At 39.3% G+C, this 16,545-nt stretch overlaps 1 protein-coding gene across 5 annotated transcripts in view; it reads right to left on the bottom strand.

Moving 5' to 3' along the window:
• Positions 1-16,545, bottom strand: part of SUCLA2 (succinate-CoA ligase ADP-forming subunit beta) — a 58,095-nt gene that overhangs the window by 34,351 nt on the left and 7,199 nt on the right. For 2 of the 5 annotated variants that reach the window (XM_042917429.1, XM_042917346.1), the window contains exons 1-2: positions 8,809-8,947; positions 3,840-4,020 (exon numbers count right to left, since the gene is read on the bottom strand). In XM_042917429.1, the coding sequence (XP_042773363.1) occupies positions 3,840-4,020; positions 8,809-8,898 (271 nt within the window). In that variant the 5' untranslated portion in view covers positions 8,899-8,947. Of the gene's footprint in view, positions 1-3,839; positions 4,021-8,755; positions 8,948-16,545 lie in introns of those variants that run through there. The other 3 variants (XM_042917493.1, XM_042917573.1, XM_042917587.1) reach the window with 2 other exon arrangements.

Genomic DNA, 16,545 nt, shown 5'->3' with positions numbered 1-16,545 from the left:
CTCAGTAAATAAACATTTTAAAAAATGAAATAATCTCAAAAAAAAAAAAAAAAAAAAAAAAAGAACTACTATATGATCCAGCAATTCCACTTCTGGGTATTTACTTGAAGAAAACACTAACTTGAAAAAATACATGTACCCCATGTTGATTGCAGCACTATTCACAATAACCAAGATATGGAAACAATCGAAGTATCCATTGATGGATAAATGGGTAAAGAAATTATGGTATATGCATGTACGTGTGTGTGTGTACTCAGCCATAAAAAAGAATGAAATTTTCCCATTTCCAACAACATGAATAGACCTGAAGGGCTAAGTGAAATAAGTCAAAGAAAGACATTCCATATGAACACTCTTATATATTAAATTGGAAAAAAAACAAAAACAAAACAAAAACCTAAGCTCATAGATACACAGAACAGATTGGTAGCTGCCAGAGGCAGTGGGTGGGGGAGAGAAAAAAATGGATGAAAGGGGTGAAAATTAAAGAAAAAAAGAAAACAAATGGGACCTAAGACCCATTTCAAACTTCTAACCTAATTAAATGTAAGAATAAATTTATGTTTAAGCAATTAAAAAAATATGTAGCAGATAGAAGTACTATTATCAATGAAATTAATTATACTCTAAAAATGGTCAACAAAATATGCAACAAAAAGACTAGTCAGACAACATAAATTTCACTAGGTTGAACAATTTTCAAGCAGCAAAATAATTACATTGTAATTTCAAACATAGAAAGCCAATACAGATGCAATTCTATTTACAGTCATGGGGAACTAAGATGTATTTGTATTTGAGCTATGTACTAGGGTTTCCGCTCTTAAAATTCTATGAAGCACAGCTTTTTTTTTTTAAACACTTATTTATTTTCAAGAGACAGACACAGTGTGAACGGGGAGCTGCAGAGAGAGAGGGAGACAGAATCTGAAGCAGTCTCCAGGCTCTGAGCTATTAGCTCAGAGCCTGACATGGGGCTTGAACCCACTAACGGTGAGATCACGACCTGAGCTGAAGTCGGGCACTCAACCGACTGAGCTACCCAGGCACCCCTATGAAGCACAGCTTTTATAGTTCCTCTGAAAATTAGAACAAAAGGGAGAAACTTCCCAAGCCTAAAAGATATTATTCTTGGCAATACAGAACCATGAAACTAATGAGCTGTCTACCAAAGGCCTATCATTAAAAAAGGATATGAGAAAACCAGTCTACAAACAAACTAGAATTAGATTTCCTTCCAACCACTCTTCCATCCCCAACTTCAATTATTCACAACAGGCAAAACTTGCCTTCAGAACAGGTGCTTCCAGCTTTTTTCATATCATGATGTACAAAGAAAATTATAGAACTTGAAGGGAATACTGGGGAAAGAGGCCAGGGCTATTTCAGGAGGAGTCACCAGCTTTAAGGCTCAGTGGCCCCAGTCCCCATGCCACCCACAGAACTGAGGGGAAGCAAGTTTAGCCCACCTATAATGCATTTGTATCTCTCTATATTGGTTGGTGATTTAAGAGCTTTTTAATAAATGAAATTAATACTCTGTGAATTTTTCAGTAATGCAAAAAACAAAGTAGCCAAAATCAGCATTAGGAATTGTTAGCTAGATAGACAGAACCAGGTATATTTCTAAGGCATTTAGATCCCATAATCAATACCTTTTGATATTAATGACTCCCAACAAAAGACAAAACTGCCCTCAACATCTTCATAGTAGTTACCAAACATATCTTTAAAAAGTAGCATTTCTGATCCGCTAAATTTAAAAGTCCTCATTAGTCACTAATCCCACTTCCACACTGTAATCATCATCTGCAGTGTTATTTGACAAAAACATACTTTCTAGACGAACAAGACACTTTCTGTTCAAATGGGCTCATAATCAGAGCTGCCTACCTGCTCCTTATTTCATAGAAGTCCTGGTCCCAGAGACCTTGCCAGATCTCATAGTATATCAATACTCATAGTATATCCTGCACATATTAACTATTTTTTCTTCTTTTAATCATTTAAGCGCCATTAAAGATTTTTACAAGGAATAAAGAAATCAAGAAACCGGCATCCAAATAAATCCTACTTGTTTTATGAAAAAGTTTCTACATAGATTATTTTTTCTGACAAAACAATGAACTTTGACTAAATGAGAAAATATATGGAGAAGACAGAAAAACCAATTATAATAATTTGGAAATAGAAAAATACAGCTTTTACTGACCTCATTATATATAAAACAGGCCTTACCAACACTGGCATGAAAAACATTTTATGGTTCAGCATTATTACAAATGAATGAATTGGTAAACAAAAAATCATCTCTCAAGAGATCAGACTAACAAAATTAAAAGAATGAAGTCAAACTGGTCTAAGTGTCATCCTTAAGAAGGGAACAGCAGAATAAGAAAACCTTATACTTTCTCAACTGCATTTCAGAGTTTTCCCTCCTACTTAGCTGGGTCTTCTTTAGAAATTAAAGTTTAGGTCATATAGATAAGATCAGTTCTCAAGGGAATAGTTATTAGAAAGAAATCTTTCCAAGAAATATTACAGAAATACAAAGTACAATCACAAGTTTTCTTTAAACTTGACCTTTAAGAGCCTCTAATATACACTGTTTTGAGGGTAAAATTGAGGCACATCTTTCATCATGCACAAGTTCAAAGTACAGGTCACCATTAATTAACAAAAATTTCACCAAAATTAATACTATTTTACACAAGGCTTTCAATAAATAAAAAGAAGTTTGCTTATAATCTGAATAAAAAGTATTTTTTTCTGATTAACAAAAAATTAAACTATAAAAAATCATGTTTCCAGGTCAACTTGTCATTCAAAAACATAGCTTTAATATAGGATATATTTCTGAACTTGTCCATGCCCCCACTTTTGAAAGAAAAACCCATTCTAGAAACAAGTACAAAATGAGTAAGCTTTAAAATTTTTAAACATTTTTAAATGCTCCATAGCCTTCTTAAAGAACTAATAAAACAAAGTCTTCATCAAAGCACATTTAAAGCTATATTAATCACGTATACATACAGGAGAGATTGTGCTAATCTCCATAAAATTGCTGGGATCTTAAATACCACTAAAAATAAAATGCAGTGTACAGCTAGTACATGACTATTATGGCCCCATATTAAACCATTAAAAATGTAAAGTGAAGGATTTCTTCTAAAGTCAAAATTTATTTTTTAATTAAGAGATTAATATAAATTAACAGAATTCACATTAACAAAAGCTATTAAGGTTTCTCTTATCAATAAAAGAATCTATTAATAAACATGCACAAATATTTAGTTCATTTAAAATACAACAACAGTTATTGATTACCTACGTGCCAGGTACTCTCCTAAGAGTCTGGAATATATCAGTGGACAAAAGAAGACAAAGAAACCCTGCTCTCATGGAGCTTACAGTCTAGAGCTCAGCTTCTTTTTCCCTCCCTTTGGTTCCATACTTTTCCCATCAAACCATATAAACAGCTAAGATTTCCTTCACCATTTCCTTGAAGAATCATCACAAGCACCAATCTTTTCAGCTTCAGAGTATTAAGCAGAACTTCCTTCCTCATAATTATATTCCAACTAAAAACAGGACTTTAGATTCCTAATACCAATGTAATTGATTCTTAAGTTACTAGCACTATGGGAGCTCATAATAATCTCATACTAATTTTAGAATGCCAACAATCATAAAGTGCCATCTTCTCTTTTAAGTAAATAAAATTTATTTTAAAAAAATAAAATAAAATAAAAACTGTTAAGTTGTTATAAACCAAAAGTTCACATCTTATCAGAGTGCCCATGTCAAAGTGGCAAAAGTTTTTCTTAAGTTAGTACCTAATTTTTTGGCAACTGCATAAGCTTCATCTGGTGACTTTGCCACATGTCCTTTGGGAATGGAGACACCAGCTTCTTGCAACAATTCCATACTCATGTATTCATGTAGTGAGAGATTCCTTTTTTGCTGCTGCTGTATTTGGAGTCCATGGTTATTAAACAATCCAGAACTTCCCAGAACCTAGAGATATTGGAGACATATTATACATGATAGTGATTTGGAAATTATTATTAAAAACACCTTCTCAAAATACGTTTTTATATAGAATATTTGGTTCTTCATAACTATAATAAAACTGTTACATTAAATCATCAAAGTATAATATTCAGGCTACCTAAATTATAACCTAAGAGCTAACCTACCTGCTAAATATCAAACGTTACCCTTTAGTTTTAACTATTTCCTCATCATGTCTAGTCCTTATCTTTTATTTGAGCTTTACCACTATATCTCTAATGACCTACAGATTTCTACCTCAGTGCCAAATTCAGCAGATCTAAAGCCAACCTCATCCTTCCCTTTCTTGTCTCCACCATTCTTTAAGCACCTACCCAATTGCTTGGCACTAGATATGCAGTAGTTGAATGATCTAGTACCATTACTCTTTCATACACACAAGACTCAAAACCCTGGTTTCACCTGTAGTGGTCACTGTAGTGTGCTGCTCAGATTCTCCTTTCAGAGCCCCAACTGCTGGGCGTGTGGGCTGCTGATAGCTCTCAGCTGAGTTCTTTCATTGGCACTTCCTTGCCCAAAGTCACACCTTCACACTGCAGCCTACATCCAATGACTGGTCAATGGAGGTTAAGGCAAGGATATAAAGTCCTAGCACCTCGCCCCAATGTTGGATAATTCTGAAGGACCATCTTAGTTCCAGATCTCCCACAGGAAAGGCAAAGGCTCCTACTGCAACTACATGACAGTTCTACTTCTCCCTCTATTCAACCCTCCTCCCTTCACTCTCCCACAGGGGTTGATCCAGATGTCCCTCTCCAGTTGACTTCCTCCATGAAACTCTTCATTTCACAGCCTGCAAATACCGTTCAAATTCCTCAATCCTACCAACCTTATATGGCAATATGTAGAACAAATTAAGTGCTATGGAAGCTCTGAAAGAGTGAATTGAAATTACACATTTAATTATCACCCATACATTTCCATTCTCTATTCACAGAAGGCAGAATACTGAAATATGGTTCATATCAAACACACAATATAAGAATTGAAGTTAAAGGAATTATATATAAACAGTCTACTTCTTAAAGGGGATTCATGAACTATTTGCGTCAAAATGCAAATGTACCTGGGATGTGTCTAAAACTGCCGATTCTGGGGCCCCACTCACACCCGAAATTCAGAATCTCTGGAATGGGCCTCAGGAAAGCTGCATTCGTAACAAGTCATTCCCCTGATAGTTAAGCACCCTACAGTTTGAGAGCCACTAGTCTAAAAAGCCAATCACATCTAGTAACCACTTATTTCTGATTCATCTGGTAAGCCAAAATCCTGGATAACATTTCACCAGGGTAGCTCAACTCCCTGATTTAGTGTCACTTCAATATTAAAACCCAGCAACATCCCAAACTGTTCAGCACACTTCTACTTTCTGAAATCCCATTCCTGGGTATAAAGGCAACAGAAATTAGTGTTCAGTCTACCAAAAGGCAAATATATATTCAGGGACACCTGGGTGGCTCAGTTGGTTAAGCGTCCAACTCTTGATTTCGGCTCAGGTCATGATCTCCTGATTCATGAGATACAGCCATGCCTGGGGCTTTTGCACAAGAGCCTGCTTGGGATTTTCTTTTTCTCTCTCTCTGTCCCTCCCCTACCGACACTGGCACTGTGGTGCTCATGCACACTCTCTCAAAATAAATATTTTAAAAACTTAAAAAAAAGAAAAAAAGTTCATAGCAGGCTTATTCCTAATAAATAAAAAATGAAAACGACCCAAATGCCCATCAATAAGATAATAAAATGTTATATTCATATACTAGGATACTACAGTGCAATTTTTTTAAAAAAAACCTATTGCTCACAATACAGGGCAGTGATCTCAAAAACACAAGTTTGAGAAAAAGAAACCACACACAAGAACACATACTTATATTTTTTATATAGTTCAAAACCAGTCAAAATTGGTGATAGAATTAATGGTCACCTTCTGTTAGGGAGTATTAATAGGGAGAGAGGACATGGGTGTTTTCGAGGGCTGAAAATATGACATACCATGATCAGAATGGTGGCTACACAGATGTATACATACATAAAAATTAATCTAGCTACCCAAATTGTACACTTTATATAAATTATACCTCAAAATAATAACAAAAATAAGGGGGAAAGGGAGTTTTTAGCACAGCTTGGTAAGTTAGTTATACAAACATTTTTCGAATGCCTATATACCAGCACTGTGCTAGGGATGCTAAAAGAATAAAGCCAACTTGGCGTCAGCTGCAGAATTCATGTAGTATATACAAACATATAAATGAACAACTATAGCACATATAACAGCATTAACAGACTCATGAGGCAGCACCTAATTAACTGAACAGACTAGAAAAAATGCTACAGAGGCATGATCTCAGTTTAAAAAAAAAAACTAACAGCTATAAGGAACACTTTGGGAACGACTGGGGAAATCTGAATCTAAATTTCCTAAGTATGATAACTATAAGTTTCCTAAGTATATAATAACCATATTGTGGTTATTTAGGAGAATGTCCTCATTTTTAAAAGGCATATGCTAAAACATCTAGGGATAAAGTGCCATGCTACCTGCTACTTACTCTCAAATGGTTGAGCAAAAAATAAACGGAATGGAATTTTATACACACACACACACACACATGAATACAATTTTATAAAGATGAAGCAAATGTGGCAAAATGTTACATTTAGGTGAAGGCAATTACGTGCTCACTGTACTACTGCTGGCACATTTCTATCAGTTTGAAGTTTTTCCCAAAAAAGTTCAAGGCAAACCAGTGAGTGACACAAAGCTCTGAGTATATTTTTACAGTTTCTTTCAAGTACCTATATTCACAAAGAATCAGTAGTATTCATAAAGTAATGTTGATTGCTTTTATACTACCTTAAAGGTTTTTTAATATCTAAGGTATTGATAATCCTTTCCTTGCACCACTAGAAGTTATGACTTGAAATATCAGTTTTTAATTTCACTGGCAATACAAATCCCTGCATAATCACAAGGATTCCCACATTTAAGTCTTTGTCTTTCCTGACATCATCACTCAGAAGATTCCTACTGCCAAAAGGCCCCAATTCCTGGCTAAATTCCTAACCCACCACCCATTCAATGATTTACCTAGTTTAAATAATATGTACTCAAAAGTGGGTAAATGTAGTTACTGGGGAATGTGATTCACGACAACTAAGAAAATATCTTAAATTAGTTCATCTGCTTATAACCTGAACTATTTTATCAGAAATATACTGATAAGGAAGATACAGAAACTAGAAGGGGTCAGAGAATTAAACAAAACGTTTAAGAGCATTAGCTAAACTCAGTGTGACGGTGAACAAGTTTTCTAGGACGCTGCACCTCTGTGTTCTCATCTACAAAAGCAAGGGGTTGGACTAAGGGCCTTCCAAATTCTAAATCTGTATTATTTAATGTGACAGTGGAAGAAAAGAGATATTAAGACAACATGCTAGGCATCTCCATATGGAGAGACAAAAGCTTTTAAAACAATTTCCAAAAGGATAAAAGTTGTGATGAAAACATATTTGTTCACCAAATCCTCATTTTCTGAAAACTAGACAGCACTTTTTAAGACTCATAAGAAGGAAGTTCAAGGCCAAAAAAAATCACTTCTCTTATTAAGAAGCATACTCATAGTATATACCATCTCCAAGTTTTAAGTATGAACAGCTTCCAAAAAGAATAAAAGTCTAAATCAATTTATTTTTGTCATGTCTAAGGACTTAATTTCAGAACACAATCTAAAACCCTGAAATTGACTTATGAAACCAATCATGCCCTTTCACAAGTCTGTATCAACTTTGGAAAACACAGGCCAAGTTTTTCCGAAAAAAAGCGAAGAAAAAAGTGAAGAGCAGATTCAAGCACACAAGCTTTGGAGCCAGCCAGTCTGGAATTAGGCCTTAGCTTTGACCCTACCTGCTTCCCGACCTGGCCCCAATTACTTGTTCTCTTAGCCACAGTTTCATCAATGATGAGTATATTAATGACGCCCTTAGAGCGTTGCTTAAAAGCCTAACGAGACGTAAAATGCTTATTTATTTAGCACAGTACCTGGAAACGGTAAACACTCCGAAACAAAACACCAACGAAACAAAAACCCGTGCTTATTATGCTATACTCTCTACAGAAATGAAGTGATCCAAAAGATAACTGTCTTCCCCAGTTGGTAAGCTAACAAACATCATCTTATTCCCACGGTTAACACCAACAGTACACAACTCCTTGGGAGACGTGGGAAACTTCTTGCCTCGTCCCCAAAAAAGGCCAGTCAGCAAGCTGGTCCTGTGAAGTCATTCCCACCTATGACAGCTCCCAAGGGACACGAAAGTACACGTGAAGGGCATTTCCCCCTCCCCATAGAAGGGCCGCAGAAGCCTCGGCCCACCTCGCGGGGCACAGAAAAAGGAGCAGAAACTGCCCAGGCACCTCCACCTCCACTTGGAAGCGCCCTCCACCCGCCTCCCTGCGGCCCCTCGGCAACTGGGTGAGCAGCCGCAGCCAGATGGCCCGGGAGCAGAGCAGCGCAAACATGGGCCCGCTCTCTGTCACGGCAGGCAGCACTCCAGGGCACGCCGCCCGCGGGCCCGGCTGGGCACCCCATGTCACGCAATGTCACCTACTGCGAAGTGACCCCGAGCCGGGCCTCAGATCCCCTCACACCTCGCCCACAGGAACCAGGTCTCCCACCTCGCCCTTTCTCCTGCCGGCCCTCCAAGCGAGAGCCGGCTGGGCCGCAATACCTGGGCGGCGGCCCGCAGCGCCGGCCGGGACCCGCGGCTTCTAAGGGCGGCTGTGGCCAATAGCCGGCTGTAGAACATGGAGGCCGCCATTTCTGAGCCCGACCCCGTCCCCTCGGCGCCGTGCGCAGGCGCAGAGGCGCAAGGCGGCCGGCGACCCAGCTGCTAGCGACGCGCACTCCACCCCTCGCCCCACCCTTCGCGGGAGGGACCTCGGTTAACTCTGCAGATGCGGACTCTCTCTCTCAGCCGGGATTACCAGCTCAAGCTAAATTGGGCTTGGCGGGCACGGAGCAAACTTTGACCCTTAGAAGTCAGCACCGCAGCCTTAATAGCCAACCTGTGGCCAGAAGGCAACCTGAACACTTCCTAGTAAAGTGGTAAGATGTGGTATTGGAAAGATGACCATCGCCACCATCGGTGAGATCTTCCCTTCTCTGGGCCTTAGTTACCTTATCTGTAGGATGGGGTTCATTTAAAAAAATAAGTACTCAATGTCTGCGTTCATAGAGCAGTGAGGGGGAAAAAAAAGGCGATTCTGCCTTCAAAAAAAAAAAAAAAAATCAGTCACTACTTACCAGTCCAGATGGCACACCAGCATCATCTGGGAAGCTTTAGAAAATTTCCTTCACCAGGCCCATCTGAGGAGTAGAGTCTTATGTGTATCTCTTATGTGTATCTCTTAATGAGATACACACATTGACAATTGAAAACCCTGATGACGTGTGCCCCATCAAGAATTGACCATTGGACGGATGACTGGGCGCTTGTTCACTGGATATCTAGCTATAAAATGTGTCAAAGTTTTCAGTATAAGATGTTAACCCAGGAATGGATGGGTGTGGCTGACAAGTACCATCCAGACTCTGGCACCTGCTTCTGAAGTGCAGTGGCGCAATGCACCGAACAGCGATGTATAAAGAAAAAAGTGAATCCGAAACAAGCAGCCTCTCCGCTTATGGAATGAAAAGGGGCTTTTTGCAGCCCCCAGAATCTCTGATCTTTTAAAGGCAAGACATTCTCAAGGACTTTTTCATTTCATTGGCACTCATGAAGGACTGTCCTCAAGGCTCCTTTCATCACTAAAAGACACCATGTGCAGTTAGAAACAGGGAAGGGAAAAACAGACACTGGTAGTTCAAATGTCTCTTCTTCCACCCTTCTACTGCCCATCATTGCCAATCAAATAAAATCTGGGGAATGATCTGGGGTGCCTGGGAGGCTCAGTCTCTTAAATGTCCTGCTCTTGATTTCGGCCCAGGTCATGATCTCACGTTTCATGAGATAGAGCCCCCAGTTGGGTTCTGTGCTGACAGCCCAGAGCCTGTTTAGGATTCTCTTTCTCCCTCTCTCTGTTCCTCCCCTACTTGCACTCTCCCTCTCTCTGTCTCAAAATAAATAAATCAGTAAACATTTTTTTAAAAAATCTGGATAATCTGTCTAAAAAGCTGTGGCTGGGACCTACCAGTTTCTGTTAGGAACACATATGCCATCAGCTATGAATAGGATGTACTTATTTTCAAGCCATTTCTATCTAATTGCTAGTAACACAGAAGCTGAGCTACCAGATCAAACCAACCATCTGAGTCTAAGGCCGCTTATTTAAAGGGTAAACTCAGAATAAGTTCCCATGGGCAAACACAGAACAAGTCCATGAACTTAAATAAGATGTAAGGCTAGAATTCTTCTAGGAGCCTTACTGGCTCACCCTTCCAGTCCACGTCACAGGTGATCCATTAAACATGTCTCCTGGTGTGTCTTTTTCGATACTAGCTTAAAAACAGGCAAAGCAGCAGCAAAAATATGGGATAAGCCGAGGAATGAGAAAGAGAACATGCAGATCTTGTGGGGCCGGCTCCTTTGGAAGCCTAAGCAAGGGGGCAGAGGTGCACTCCTTCCTCAGCACTCCTTGACTGTGACCAGAGCTCTGTATGTCTTCATACCTCACTAAAAGAATTCAGTGAGGTGAAATGATGGGACTCCTACCTGCTAACCTTGTTTTATTTTTAGACAATCGGCCTTAAAAAATGAAATTGCTTTACTAAGAAACTACTTTTTCCACAGCAAAAACTTTTGTAATTCTTATCTGCAAGGATCTCAGAAACTAGCAGTAGGCAGAATGTAGAAGGTAGAACATGTAGGGGCGCCTGGGTGGCTCAGTCGGTTGGGCGTCCGACTTCGGCTCAGGTCACGATCTCACGGTCCGTGAGTTCGAGCCCCGCGTCGGGCTCTGGGCTGATAGCTCAGAGCCTGGAGCCTGCTTCCCATTCTGTGTCTCCCTCTCTCTCTGCCCCTCCCCCGTTCATGCTGTGTCTCTCTCTGTCTCAAAAATAAATAAAACGTTAAAAAAAAAATTAAAAAAAAAAAAAAAAAAAGAAGGTAGAACATGTTAAGGTGGAGGGTAGAGCAAGAGTATATGAGGAAGAAGGGAAAAAGGAATTATTCTTCACACACAATGACCTGTAGTCTCCCACTGTGTCTATTTCTGCCTTCTACTTGGAGATTAAGGACCGAGGTGGTGTGCAGGAAAATCAGGGGGATGTCCTAAGGAAGAGAAGACTTTAATTTTTTCACAGTCCTTTAAAATAATTAAAGTTTTTTACCCTGCACATTTTATTGCCCAGAGCAAGGCCTATTGGTTAGGTGATGGGAGTTAAGGAGTGCACTTGATGAGCACCAAGTGATATATGGAATTGTTGAATTACTATATTGTACACCTGAAACTAATATAACACTGTATGTTAACTAACTAGAATTAAAATAAAAACTTAAAAAAAATCTTTAACTCAACAAATAACTTTGCAGTATGTGAGTCAAATGTAAATGGAGCTATAGAAGAAAGAGCTGACTTAGATAGGCACTGCCTATCAGTGTTAACACTAACTAGATTTAAGAGACTCTAGATACACAGCCAGTTAGTGAGTGCAGACTTATCGACACAGATGAGAAAAGTGGCTGTCGTGTATGACTTTGAAAATTCAATGGATAAAATGGAGGCTAATTCAAACTTAGAAACAAATATGAAAATTCAACGAGTCACAGAAAAGACGCTTGGTTTGTATTGTAAGTCACGAAAAGAAGGAGGAAAGTTTGAAATGTAGTTCAAATTACTCTTGCTAATTTTTTTTTACAGAGAAATGAAATATGAAATTCTCAAAAGAAATAATAAACTTTCCTATTGTTAACTATGGAATTAATAGAATTACAAAGTGCTACAGAAACAACTTCCAATATATTTGCTTACCCTGAACTTCTACTGAGGGCTGAGTGAATAATAGCTATTTACTGAACACTTAGTTTTTGCCAGATCCTTACATTTTTTTTTTCTATCCTTTATGGTGCCATAAGACATTTTCAGAATTCTCTGATTTTCATCTTATTTTATTTTACCCATCCAACCTCTGCCACAGAAACAGTTACCAGATCTATATAGGTTCTTGAACTAAAGTTTAGGGGTGAAGAAAGATGAGTAACAGAGTATGGGACAGCTGTATGTTTACACAGGATTTCTCTTAGTTCTCTTAAAGCCTCAGAAATAATAGTAGAAACACTTATCTAGACCAACCTAGAACGGCAGTGGCAAAGGGCAAAGAGAAATACATCTTCTTAGTAATCCTCACAACCCTGCATTTTACAGAAGGAAAAACAGAGGCTCAGACGCAGTGAGTAATTTTCCCAGAGTCACAGCTTTTACCAGCACAAAATCTGAACCCAATTCTGTATTGACCAGATGAGAATTTGAGATAATAACTGAGATTCATATCATCTTATCATTTTATTTAACCTTTTACCTTTTACTCCACTTAGTTAATAGTATTCACCACCTAAAGGAAAGAATGATGGTACAGATCATCAGAGGACAGGTTTTGAGATGTAAATGCAAGCGCTTGGAATTACAAGGGACTGAACTTCAAGTTTCAAAAGCCAGAACCAAGAAGGGCTCTAGGAAAGTTGATGCTTTAGAACTGGAATTATCTTGTCCCTAAAGAAGATAGAGAGAGGAAAGTGGGAGGGAAGCAAGGAACAGTGGTGGTTCCTTGACGAGGTCCCCTATGTTTTGCACTCTCCAAGGCCACTGTCTCCAGGATGAAGGGTAATTCCACCCCCAAAGAGATTTGGGGATCTAAAACAAGGAGTATTGGAAGGAGACACAAAATCCCTTGAGCACAGTGGCAGCACAGGAGTGGAATCCTCTGGCAGGCCAGTATACCCCTGTAGATGGAGCTGAATCATATTCTTAGGATATGTACCCATCCTACCAAAGCTGGGGAAGCCTGCAAAGGCTTGCAGAACCCTCAAGAGCTATGTAGACAAGCATTGAGAGATGACAGGTAGAAACATGGAAGGATAGATTTGTAAAGAACAATGACACAGAGCATATGGGAAGAGGGATGTGACAATAAATGTCAGTTAGATAACAATACCAAAGGCTAGATGTTCCCTGTTCATCTGTCACTGCATATATATCTCCTGCATCGAAGAAGGCAGGAGGGGGATAGATCCTGATTTAACAGAGATTAAGATTCTGGCACTTGATGTAATAAGGTTAATGATGAGAATTCAACTTCAGATGTAGAAAAATAGTCATATTTCTCCCACACATGAAAATATCAAATGAACGTGGTACCACTGCTCCACTGCTCCATTGTTGAGGTAGAAGAAGATTCTTTTGTCCTGCCCCAGCCTTGTCATACTTCCGTTTTGAGGCTCTGAGAGGACATTGACTTGAAGAGTCTCCTGAACCAGTCTCAACTTTGGCTGCATCCAAGAATCACCTGGAGAACTTTTAAAAATACCTTTGCTTAGGCCCCACCACCAAAGAGTCTAATCCAATTGTCTGGAGTGGGACCTAGAGTGGTATTCTATAAGAGTTCCCCCAGTGTTTCTAATAAGCACCCAGTAATGACAATCATTCCTGTCTTGCTCCTTCCGCCACTATCCTCTCTGTCTCACTGGAGAACTCAGTAAGGAAAAAGGCAACCACTATGGGTGAGCACTGGATTTAACATCAGTAGACTTGGATTAAACTCTAGTTCTGCCACATGCTAGTTGTATGGTCTTTTTTTTTTTTTTTAAGTTCATTTATTTATTTTGAGACGGATGGCAAGAGACAGAATCCCAAGCAGTCTCCTTGCTGTGAGCACAGAGCCTGATGTAGGGCTCAAACTCACAAACTGTGAGATCATGACCTGAACTGGAGTCTAGCTCTCTACCAACTGAGCCACCCAGGCACCCCTAGCTATGTGGTCTTAAGCAAGTCACATATTCTGAGTCCCAGGTTCCATGTTTGTAAAAATAAGTGTGTTCATCTTCAACAGCTGTTGTAAATTGCCACAAACTTGATGGTTTTAAAAAGACATAAATCTATTCTCTCTCAGTTCTGGAAGCCATAAGTCCAAAATCACTATCACTGGGCTGAATTCAAGGTGTCAACACTCCTTCTTTAGGGGAAAATCTGCTCCTTGCCTTTTCCAGGTGGCTCCTGGTACTCCTTAGCCTGTGGCTACTTCACTCGAATCTCTACCTCCTTCTCTTCTGTGTCAAATCTTTCCATTTATAAGGATATGTGTACATTTAGAGCCTACTATAATCCATGATAATCTTCCCAACTCAAGATCCTTAGTTTAATCACTAAGAGAGAGAAAGATTCGTTTTAAGGAACTAGCTCATGGGATTAGGAAGCCTGACAAATCTAAAATCTGCAGGATGAACTGTCAGGCTAGAAACCCAGGGAAAAGCTGATGTTGCAGTCCAAGTCCAAAGGCCATCAGGTGGGAGACACAGGAAGAGATGCTGTTTCCTTCAAATCTGAAGCCAATCAGGCTGGAGTATTCTTTCTTTCCGGAGAGGCCACTCTTTTGTTCTATGTGGGTCTTCAACTGATTGGGTGAGGCCCACCCATGTCATAGCAATCTGTTTTACTAAAAAGTTCAATGTTTTAATGTAAATCTCATACAAAAACACCTTCATAGAAATACCCACCATAATGTTTGACCAAATATCTGGGCACCATGGCCCAGCCAAATTGACACATGAAATTAACCATCACAGATATAAATATGTGTGTTTACATGTTCTGTCCACCAGGGAGGCCTGGGAGCAGCAACATCCAATAACAATATGCACTAAAGGTATTATAAGGTTCCAAAGGTACTTTTAGCAGTGGCGCAGTAATTGTGAAGAATCAATACCTAGTAAATTTAATAAAATGAAAGCTGTTGGGAAAACAGATAACATGCAAATCACCAGCTATTAGCGACTTAATATTGATACTTATCACAAAACACCATCTATATTATATTAGAGGAAAATTCAAGGCTGCAAGAAAGCTTGCTACTATAATGGGAGGAAGACACATTTTAGGAAATCAGCATGACAAGCTACTAAAGTAGAGGCAACTCTTATTGTCTAATTGTCTCAGAGGGATATTACTTTGAAACTAGATGAGAAACTTTTAAACACAATTGTCCCTTATGTGAAGCATCTACAAGGATATATGCTTTATTTCAATACAACTAAGAACTAGAAATGTGTATTTGTCTGCTTTAGCTAGACTATGCTGCAGTAACAAACAGCCCCCAACATCTCAATGGCTTACAACAGTTTATTTCTCATTCATGTTCCGTGTCAGGGGTTTCATGTTGGCTGCAACTCTGCTCCATATTTCTTCTCATTCTAGGACCCAGATTGAAGGAACAATTCCTATCTGGATATGACATTCTTACAGCAGACAAAAATGTTGACCTTATGGGAAATAGCAATGGCTGTTAAAGCTTCTGCTAAGAGCTGGCATATTGTAATCTCTCTCATTAAAGGAAGTGAAATGGCTAAACCTAATAATAAGCCAGAGACTTATATTCCTTCCAAGGATGTGCCACAAATCACATGGCAATGGGCAGGGATATGCAATCATTTTTTGTAGGGAAGGGGGTCAGTGAATATTTGGGAATAATAATGCAATCTATCACAAAGCGCATTCACTTACTGAGCAATTACTATGGTGGTAAGCACTGGAAAAATGCAGTGAAGACGAAAGACATTGTATCCTTAGTTGCTTAGGGGATAACTACCAGAGAATGCCTGCTATGGGGCATATACTACACTAGATCTTCTACTTATGGTGTCCTAGTTAAGTCTTTTCATAACCCTCTAAGCTATTATAGATACTCATCATTCTCATTTTAAGAGAAAACTGTGGTTGGCTAAAGGATCCAAGATCTCTCTGATAGTTTGTAAAAATAGCCACAAATTCTTCTGCTCCCTGCATCCATACTTTGCAAAGGAACAGGGCAGATCTTCCCATCAAGAAGCAGAAACTATTGCTCCACTCTTAAATCTGAGTTGGCCACGTGACTTGCTTCGGCCAATGAGACATTAACAAATGTGACAAGCAGAGGTGTGCACACTGGGGCTTGCCCTTTTGCTGTTCCTGAATCGTGCCACTATAAGAACAAGTCCAGGCTACTCTGACCTGCCCTGCCCTTAAGGATAGTTGTAAATAGAGAGGCAAGAGGTGAGTGAAACATCAGTTTTTCTTTTCTGTGATCTTCAGCCTGGAAAAGGAAGGCTCATAGATGAGCAAGGGCAATACTGAAGGCAGAAGAAGATTCTTTTGTTCTGCCCCAGCCTTGTCACACTTCCATTTTGAGGCTCTGAGAGGATATCGCCTCTTAGTCTCCTGAAGCAGAACACACTTGGTAACATGGTATAGTCAGGCAGAGGTTGGCCAATAGCCAACTT

Source organism: Panthera leo, chromosome A1, assembly GCF_018350215.1.
Source record: "Panthera leo isolate Ple1 chromosome A1, P.leo_Ple1_pat1.1, whole genome shotgun sequence".
Taxonomy (NCBI): domain Eukaryota; kingdom Metazoa; phylum Chordata; class Mammalia; order Carnivora; family Felidae; genus Panthera; species Panthera leo.
Note: the sequence above shows the minus strand (reverse complement) of the source record. Positions and strands in the feature narration are given on the sequence as shown.